At 44.7% G+C, this 10,222-nt stretch overlaps 1 protein-coding gene across 1 annotated transcript in view; it reads left to right on the top strand.

The window, feature by feature from the left end:
• The first annotated feature begins 415 nt into the window (after positions 1 to 415).
• Positions 416 to 10,222, top strand: part of Metap1 (methionyl aminopeptidase 1) — a 35,180-nt gene continuing 25,373 nt past the window's right edge. The window contains 2 exon segments of the mRNA XM_059266335.1: positions 416 to 646; positions 7,953 to 8,004. Coding sequence (XP_059122318.1) covers positions 533 to 646; positions 7,953 to 8,004 — 166 coding nt within the window. The 5' untranslated portion in view covers positions 416 to 532.

Genomic DNA, 10,222 nt, shown 5'->3' with positions numbered 1-10,222 from the left:
AGGTGAACCAAGCAGAGGACCCCACGTCCTTTCCAACACCTGCAAGTGTGGGGAACACTGGGGGCTCAGGAATTGCACCCTCGGTGTCCTGACATCACGCCGGAGGCAAGAAGGCGCGCAGACAGCGAACGGAAGTAGGGTACAGGGTCTCCACGGACCTCACGTGGCGCCACCGGCGCAGCAAGGTTAGGCTGGCAAGCAGAGGCAGGGCGAGCCGCGGGGCGGGGCGCCACTACGCGTGCGCGGCGGGGGCGGGGCTGTCGGGCGCCGGCTGGAAGCGCGGGAGGGGCGGGGCAGCAGGGGAGAGCGCGCCGGGGGGCGGGGCCGGGGCGGGGGGGGCGGGGCGCTGGCGGCGCGTGCGCGGTGGGGGCGGGGCGCGCAGCGTAGGGGCGGGCCCTACTCCTCCCCGTCCAGCGCCTAGGCCTACGGGCCGAGCTCCTCCCCGGCCGGGTCTCTCCCCTCCCTCGGCCGTTCCTTCCTCCTCCTCCTCCTCCTCCTCCTCCTCCCACAGGCAGGCAGGCAGGCAGGCAGCATGGCGGCGGTGGAGACGCGGGTCTGCGAGACGGACGGCTGCAGCAGCGAGGCCAAGCTCCAGTGTCCCACCTGCATCAAGCTGGGCATCCAGGGCTCGTACTTCTGCTCTCAGGTAGCCGCCCACCCCGCGCCCCTCCGGGTCTCCGCCTCCGGGCCCTGCCGCCTCCCCCTCGGGCCTCGGAGCGGCCCGGGCCTCGGGAGCCGGCCGCCGGCGCTCGCGGGAGCGGAAGCCGACCTGCGGCGGGTTCGGGCGGCGCATCGGCGGCGGGGAGGGCGGCCAGGTGTGTGGGCAGGTGGGGACGCGCGGGAACCGGTAGCCCAGGACCTCCGCCAGAGCCGGGGTCCGGTCCGGTCCAGACCGCCGCGGGCTGCGCTCCCGGGGCTCCACTCCCGTGCCTGTGCAATCCGGGACGGAGACGGAAACGACCTGCCGGGGCCTCGGGGTGGCCGCAGTCTCCTGAAGAGGAGAGCTAGTTTCAGCCTCACTTCTCCAGTGTTTTACTACTGTGCTTTGGCGTTTAAGCAACTTTGGGTGTGGGAGTGGAGGGGGGGGGGTCTGTGCAATTCATTCTTTTCCGTTGGCATCTCACATTATTAATTGAGAGAGCCGGTGAGCTAAAGAGATGAGTCACTTGTGTTACTGAAGTTCCCCTAGAGTGAAAAGGACAGTTCCCTCAAAGGTTATGCTTTAAGGCTTCGATGTATTTAGGAAGTGTGCAGCTGAGCAAAGCCAGCACTGAATGGGCAGTGTGTGTTTACTGAATAGTATTTGTGTTCCACTGTGACTCAGAATGATGGCAAGGCAGCAATAGGTAGCTATTGGGCTCTGAGTTACAGTTTGTTGACGAGGGGCATATAAATATTTTGGTAATAAACTGACAGGTTCCTGGGAGCAGTGAATTAATCAATAGTCCAGAGGCCCTGGTCTGCTAATTTCCTGTGAGATCTTGAGTCAGTGAAGATACTTAACATCCCGAGTTCCAGTGTTACCCTGCTCAGACAGAGTGAGGATAGTTTTCCTTCTGTATTTCACAGGGTTGCACTGACACTGAAATTAAGATAAGACCCTACAATGTAAATGCTTGTGTTTTAAAGGATTCCAGTACAATTAATACTGATATCTAAGTAAAGCTGAAGAAGTGGCCAGGCGGTGGCGCACGCCTTTAATCCCAACACTTGGGAGGCAGAGGCAGGCAGATCTCATGAGTTCCCAGAAAGCCAGGGCTACACAGAGAAACCCTGTCTGGGAGGGCGAGGATAGTTATGTGAAAACTACAAAAACAACTATTTTCAAATATAAAGTACATGCAAAGATAAATAAAATTAAAACGTATGATTAACAGCCTTAACATTTGTAGATAAGCCATCACAAGAGTTCCTCACAGTTGGAAGGGTCTTGTTTTTAGAGAGTATGTGATCCTTGACCTTGTTGCTATCATTCTGCAAAATGATGCACATGGGAAGTGTTGCTTGATCTAAAAATAGCATTAGGGCTATCAATCGGCACAGGGCCTCTTGTTGCTTTAACATTTTCCAATTCCAGCTTACTGAGTTCTGTGTGGGACCTGGGCTTAAAATAATTTTGCCGAGTGGTGGTGGCACATGCCTTTAATCCCAGCACTCAGGAGGCAGAGGCAGGCCGATCTCTGTGAGTTCGAGGTCAGCCTGGGCTACAGAGTTCCAGGAAAGGCACAAAGCTATACAGAGAAACCCTGTCTTGAAAAAACAAATAAAATAAAATAAAAATTTGCTATGAAAATTGTGAGTCATCTTAGTAGATTAATTTAGTCTATGCAGTGCTTATTTATTTATTTATTTATTTTGGTTTTTTGAGCCAGAATTTCTCTGTCTAGCTCTGGCTGTCCTGGAACTCACTCTGTAGACCAGTCTGGCCTTGAACTCACAGAGATCTGCCTGCCTCTGTCTCCCAAATGCTGGGGTTAAAGGTGTGTGCCACCATGCCCAGCTCTATACAGTGTTTAAAGTTGGGAGGTGCTTTAATTCCAGCACTTGGGAGGCAGAGGCTGGTAGAACTCTACTGGGCTAACCTGGTTTACTACATAGTGAGTTCAAGGCCAGCCCATGGGCTAGGAATTGAACCTGGGTCCCCTGGAAGTAGCCAGTGCTCTTAACCATTGAGCCATCTCTTCAGCCCAGCCACTGCTTCTTTTTCTTTGTTTCTATTTGTCTGTCTTCCTTTCTTCCTTTCTACATTTCTTTGTCTCTCTCTTTTCTTTCCTTCTATCTTTTGTTCTTTGTCTCTCTCTTTCTCCTCTATCTCTGTCTCTCTCTTTCTTCGTTTCTTGAGGTAAGAGTCTAACACACATGTAGTTACAAAGAAATAGAGGCCATGGGTTTAAGAAAGAGCAAGGGGTTTATGGGGAGGGTTAGAGAGAGGAAAAAGAGGGAAATGATGTAATTATATATTAATTAAAAAATATATATAAAAGCTTAAAAGGTTTTGGGAAACTGTTCATGAAGCGTGGGTGTCATTCTGTTATAAAGAATATTGAATCTTTGTAGTTTGAAGAAATGTCAGACATTTGTCAGAGCGTCCGAGACTTAATTATGGTAGACAGAATGGAGCCTGGGCTGGAGCCTGTAGGTATATTACTAGTATTCCTGCTGCACCTGTCATCAGACATTCAGAGGGGCTTCTGTCTGTCTTCATTCCTGTTGTCACCTTCCACGGGCAGCTTGTAAAGTCTGTCACTCAGTGGAGTAGTTCATTCATTTCTCCACTGTAGTCACTTTGTAAATAAACGACTCAAACCGAAGCAGACAAGATCTTTCTTCCCCCCAGTTGGCTCTTGCTTATTTCAGTGCTGAGATTATTCCTGCCTTTGTGTTCTGACTCCACAATTAGGGTAGCTCTTCTCAGGCTGGATGGATTGTCTTGCTGTAGTCATAGGCTGTGTGTATACTCTTTACTTACCCAAAATGTCCCTTGCTCTCTGAAATCACAGCTGTTCTTTCAGCCCCAGTAGAGACCTTAAGTAAGCCACTGTAACTTTTCCTAAACACATTTTACATCAGTGTTGTGACTAAGGCTTTGCTTGCCTTTGGGCATGTTCTCTTCAGAGTTTTTTTTCTATGCTTCTCACTTTTCCTAATGCTGGCCAGCTTGTCTTTCGAACCAAACCAAACTACAAAGACACCTATTTATAACACCGTAACTCTTTTATAACATTTTAATGACCTGCAATTACCTCATTCGTTAGAAAACAATGTCTTTGATCAGAAGGTGAGCTATCGTTTTCACAGCCGAATGCCCATTTCCTTGTGCTGTACTTTGGATGCAGCAAGTGGTCAACACACTTGAATGCCTGAGTAAATGTCTGAAAAGGCAGGAGGAGGCTCCTCCGCTGTATAACTTTGTGCAGATGACTTCTGGCTTTCATTGTCTTCAGAATAGGGGCACTAATAGTTCCTACCAAATGGTTTTGGTAGGTGAAATGAGTAGGTAAGGCACTGACCAGAAAAGTAAACTATATAAATAATGGTTCATTTTATTATTATGCTGTATTTTATATTTAAAAACATGAAAATGTGTTTATCTTAGTTGTTTCATTTTAAGAACATTTCTTCCTTTAATGGAATAAGACACATTATCCTTAAAGTTGATCTTTCTAAAGGTTCTGATAATTGTCTTGATAGTTATCCCTTCTTTCTAAATTAGTAGTAGTTGTATGTACTCTATTTTCTTCACTTGTAAGCGTTTTGTTTTGTTTTGTTTTGTTTTGAGATGGCTGAGGGTCACTCATTTTTGTGTTTTCTGAAGTTCCTTGTGGTGTCAGTATGCTCTCAGTTCATTAAATGAAATTTGAAGAAATGGGCCTGCTGTGGAAAGCAGAATTCTACTTTTACATTATCCTTTTAAAGATGGATAATACTAGACAAAGGTGTCTATTAATTACTGTCATTTATTAATTATGGCTGAACTTAAAATTTCAGTTTCTTTCTATTTTTCTTTTTGCTTTCTTTTTTTTCCCCTGAGACAGGGTTTCTCTGTGTAGCCTTGGCTGTCCTGGAACTGTAGAACAGTTATGTAGAACAGGCTGGACTCCAACTCACAGACATCTGAAGTGTGATCCTAAGTAGTCTTACCAATAAAAACCAGGAGTCGGATATCGGGATAAAAGCTGAAAGACCAGAGAAGCAAAGGAGCAGCCACAGTCACTTCCTACCTCTCTGAATCCTGTGACCAAAAGGGCCAAGATCCCAGCCTTATCACTTGCTGTCTCCTTTCTGTATAGACCTCCAGACCTCTATGGTTAACACAAAATATCACACAACAGAGATCCACCTGTCACTGCCTCCTGAGTGCTGGGATTTAAAGGCATGTGCAGTAGCCAAAATTTCAGTTTCTTAACTGTTGTTTTTAACAAAGTTCTCTGCTGTTCATTGTCTTGTCCTGAGCCAGTTGATCGGCGGAGAAGGAACTAAATGATGTGTTATTGTTTATGGATTTCAGAACTTAAAAAGTCAGTGACTGTAGCTAAGGAAGGAGACTGCATTTGCAATCAGACCTGGGTTTCAGTCTTTGTTCCAGTGTCCTTGGAAAATTCATCTTCTAAGAGAGGAATGATGGATGGTACCCTTCTTAGAGTTAGGAAGAAGGTGAATAAGATCATGTAAAATGCCTAGCCTAGTGTTTGGTAAATGATTTCAAGATGCTTATTACCTTATTTATCATTTAGATGTATTTATCATGTGTGAGAGTGTTGTGTCTGCATGTGGGTGCCTGGTGTTCTTGGAGGTCAGGAGCATCATCTGATTCCCTGGAATTGGAGTTAAGGATGGTTGTGAGCCACCATGTGGGTTCTGGGAACTGAACTAGGGTCTTCTGCAAGAGCAACAAGTGCACTTAACTACTGAAGAATTGCTCTGGTCTCAACCTCATATGTCAAAGGAAAGTTAAAAATATTTGAGAGTATTTAAGCACATTTGGGTACATTGTTTTTATTATTTTTGAGACAAATTCTCATGTAGTCCAAGCTGGGTCTTCCCTAAGGACTCGTGGCAATCCTAGCTTAGCTTTTTTGTGCTGGGATTACAGGTATGTGCACCACTATGCCCAACTTATATTTTGGACAAATTTAGCAACCAGTTCTTTCCAAACAGCAGTGACAGAATTCTAACTCTTTAGTCCATAGATTACCAGTACATACTAGACGTGCATGTCCGTCAGCCACCAGTGTCCGCTTCTGTCTGTGTCCATCAGTGATGCTGTTAATTGTACTCAGCTCACATGGGTGTTCCTCATCCAAAATGTCCTGTGACATTTTACAAAAATGGATAATCAGAAGGAATTGACCAACCAAAATAAAATATGACAAAGAAATGACAAATGATAATGTTGGATATAAAATTTAAACCAAATGCAGAGCTGTAAACGGCGCGTTTTGGGGGAAGTTAGATAGATGATGCAGGATTTAGAGCATTTGCTGCTCCCACAGAGGGCTAGAGTTCAGTTTCCAGAGCTCTGATGGGGTGGCTTACAACTGCCTTAAAATTCCAGCTCCTGAGGTTCTCATGTCCTCTACTGGCCTTTGTACTGCATGTACATGCACAACACACATGCAGGCACGCACGCACACACACACACACACACACACACACACACACACGCCCTAGCAAATGAATCTTAAAAAAAGACATGTTGGTGACATGGGATTGTTGACATTGCAGGCTTTCTAGAGATCCTAGATATGTAGCCAGAGGAAATGGGGGTGTTGTGTGTCTGCCTTTGGCGTAAATGTTGGAAGTATATTATCTTAGGGGGAGTGGTTCATGCTGTAAGTAAAGTACTAGGCTAGACATTAGACATTCAGCAGTAAATATAAGATGGTTCTTTACCATTTGAGACAAATATTTCATAACTAATCACATAATATAAGTAATAAAGACTAATAAAAATAAACAGTACTATGCATAGGGGGAGATAAAGAGGGTCAGATTATGTTAAGAATGAGTCTATTCTAGCAATAGTAGATATCAAAAAGGCTTCAGACTAGGGAACAACCAATACAGATTTGAGCACATGACAGTGTTGGTCTCCAGATATGTACCCAAAGTTAAGACTTTTTTTTTTTTTTTTAAGATTAAAAAAAAATTTGTGTGTGTGTGGGTTTATGCATGCACGTGTAGTGTCCGCAGAGGACAGAAGAGGGCATTCGATTCCCTGGAGCTAGAGTTACAGGCAGTTGTAAGCCTCCTTATGTGGGTGTTAGGAACAGAACTTGGTGTCTGTTCAATCTTGTAACTGCTAAACCATCTCCTGTGTACACTCACAATGATCCATGAGGTCCTGAAGAACTATGGAGAATTGGCTTTTAATGCAGACAATTCTTGCTTTGCTTTGAATGGTAGGATGGAACCATAGAAATGGGAGCTGATTCTATGCAAAATAATCTTTACAGCTAATAGGAAAACTTCAGTTTTTTATATCCATTATGTTTTTCTGCTTTGGTTAAAACATTGAGAACTCTCTAACTCTTGGTTACTGTATTAGTTTTCATTGCTGTGGCTAACTTCCTGAGGAGAAGAAACTCAGAGGAGGAATGGCTGGTTTGGCTTACAGTTTAGGGAGGGCTTTTATATAGTTCATTGCAGTGAGGAAAGCTGGTGGGCCAAGCATGAGGCAGCTGGTCACGTTGTGTTTGCCCTCAGGAAGGCGGGCCGGACATTAGATCTCAAGGCTAGCTCCAGTGACCCACTTCTTCCAGCAGGGTTCCTTCCTAAAGCCTTCCCCTAGGGAGTAATGTTCAGTCACAGGACAGGGGTGGGCTGGGGCAGGGCTACCGCAGTTCTAGTGAAGGTACTACACACACTGCCACTGAGCTAACCCCAACTCAGATTCCTTTCTGAACTCATACTTGAGTTGATGGCCTTGCTTGCTTGTTTGCTTGGTTTATCTCTCTTTGTCCCTCCCTCCCTCCCTTCCTCCCTTCTCTCTCTCTCTCTCTCTCTCTCTCTCTCTCTCTCTCTCTCTCTCTCTCTCTCTCTCTCGGGTTTTTGAGACAGGGCTTCTCTGTAACAGCCTTGGACTAGCTCTGTAGACCAGGCTGGCCTCAAACTCACAGAGATCCATCCTCCTGCGTTTATCTCCTGAGTGCTGGGATTAAAGGCATGCACCACCGTTGCCTAGCTGATGTCATTTCTTAAGCTTTTTATAAACATTTATCTTGCAAACTCTTGTGTTTTAGTCTTTATATTTATTTTTTATTTTTTGAGGTAGTCTTTCATTCAGTGTGTAGTCCTGGGTGGCCTGGAACCCACCAGCATGCCTCTGCCTCCAGAGGGGTGGGATTAATACCACCATGCCTGGCCAATAAGTGTTTCTTCTGTGTAACAGTTCTTAAAAATGTTTCTGATTAAGGAAGGCCTAAAACTGATTTCCTTGTTTGTTCTTTTAGGAATGCTTTAAAGGAAGTTGGGCTACTCACAAGTTACTACATAAGAAAGCAAGTAAGTAGCATTGCTTATCTTCGTGCCCTTTGCCTTTGATGCAGCTTTTGTGCGAGTGTTGGGACTTCTCTTGGTTCTGAAAGTGTAATTTTGACATCTGGAATTATTATTCTGTGGTAATATGTAATAAAACATGTCCAATGACATCTGGTTAATCTTGTTTCATGTGGTTAATATGAAAACGTGAGACCTTTGCTAGGATAGATGGATCTAGCGTGGCTAGTACCTGACAGTGCCCTGATCTTCTGGTGTCCTCTTGTCTGGCTGGAAGTGTCTGCATAGAAGGCCGATGGTGCGGGGCTGTTTGACTCTGTTTGGTCTCTGTTGCTCTGTAGCTGACAGTGGCTTTAAATCCCTGGCCTCCTGTTTGTACTCCGCAAGCTCTGGGTTATAGGCATGTGTCACCGTACTGTGTTGATTTTTGGGGTGTCTCGTATTACCCCAGAAACTATTAACTGTTTCTTAGCCGTTGTAACCACATTGGTGTGGCTGTTCTTTAGATAGCCTTTCTGCATCAGCTCCTCATCCTGTAAATGTAGTTCTTAGTGTGGCTGACCTGAGACAGCCTGCTACGGTTACCTGGAGATTGACAAGGACTTTCTGTGCATAAAGCATTGCCATCTGATGCTTACGGTTTGGCAGGTAGTGTGGTGTGGTGGTTGCAGTAAACTTTCTGTCTTGATTTTGTTGCCTTATACTCATCTGCCTCTGTTTTCTGGGAGTTGGTTGGTCTAATGAAGTTTGTTAGTTTGCTTTACCAAAGCACCTGAGGTTAGCCAAACCATCTTTGAAGGAAAAGGAAATACAACTTTAAAAAGGAGTATATATATTGGTGTGGTGGTATAAAGTGGTATCTGTGCTTAATGGGAGTTCTGGGTTATCCACGGGAGGAAATATAGTCTGCGAGTGGGAAATATTCTAAGTGAAAAGTTTACCAAGGCATAGAGGAAGAGATCTACTTCTTTTGGTTGGTTCCTTTGAATGGAAGTGTACAGCTTGGAGGTCATGTATTTCGGGCCTTATATCGCATGAAGTCCAGTGCTCTTTGGTGCTCTGCCTGTGTTTTGTCTGAACCTATTGCATTGTGGTTTTTGAAAAATAGCATACAGTGTCCTTTGCTTTCACAGTTGTTTACAAAGTTTTGCCACCAGCATCAGCTCATTTCAAGATTACTAGGAGTCAAATGCTTGTTTACCATTTGGGACTTGGGTTAAATGGATCCTGAAATGTAAGCTTACTGAAATTTTCAGGTGTAAATTTCTAGTAAGTGAGCTCTGTATAGAGATTAGAAGCGAACTTGCCGTTTGTTTTCAGCTGTGTTTGTCTTGACAGCTTTTGTGTTGTTTGTGTGAGGCCTGCTTTCAATTCTCCTTGGAAAATACTGTTTGTAGAAGGGCGGGAGTGGAGACCAGGTGGGAGATTTGAAAGGCTTTGTTTCCTGTTCCTTGTTTCCTCCCTAGGAGTATGGCAAAGCCTTTTTGAATTTGTTTTGAGACAGAATCTAGATGGTTTTTTAAATTGCATTTACCATTTTATGTGTGTTTGTGCATGCATATGCATGAATACATGCTACAAGTGTGGAAGGAAGTCAGGATGTTTTGGGGGGATATGGTTTACTCCTTTTACCTTGTAAGGTGTTGGGGATCAAAATTAGGCTTGGGAAGTAAGTGCCATCTGGCAGCCCTGAATGTAGTGATGTAGCACTCTGTCTCACCTGAACCTAATGATCCTCCTACTTTAGTCTCCCAACTGCTGGGATGACAGATGTACCACTGCTCAGCAAAAGCCTGAATCTTGATGGTTCTATCCTAGATTTAAAGAGACACATCCCTAGAGGTTCCTGTTTCACACAACCACTTCATGCTAGCCTTACATGAAACAAGCGTCAATTGTCGTTTTGAAGAATTTTCATTAATACTTGAATCTAGTGACAGTGAATGGAGTCCATTTTTGTTTTGGGTTCAGAAATAATTTTGTATTGATAAAAACCTTCACTTGAAAGCCATTACTGATTGCTCTGTGGTTAAGAGCATTGTCTGCTCTTCTAGAGGACCCGGGTTCAATACCCAGCACCCACATGGCAGCTCACAACTGTTTGTAACTCCAGGGGATATGGTACCCTCACACAGACGTACATGTAGGCAAAACACCAATGCATGTAAAAATAAATCTTGGGGAAAAAAAAAAAAACTTAAAAGCCATTGTTTGGTTAAATTGG

This window comes from Peromyscus eremicus, chromosome 6 (assembly GCF_949786415.1).
Source record: "Peromyscus eremicus chromosome 6, PerEre_H2_v1, whole genome shotgun sequence".
Taxonomy (NCBI): domain Eukaryota; kingdom Metazoa; phylum Chordata; class Mammalia; order Rodentia; family Cricetidae; genus Peromyscus; species Peromyscus eremicus.
The sequence above is the reverse complement of the archived record's forward strand: the minus strand, read 5'-3'. Positions and strand labels throughout refer to the sequence as shown.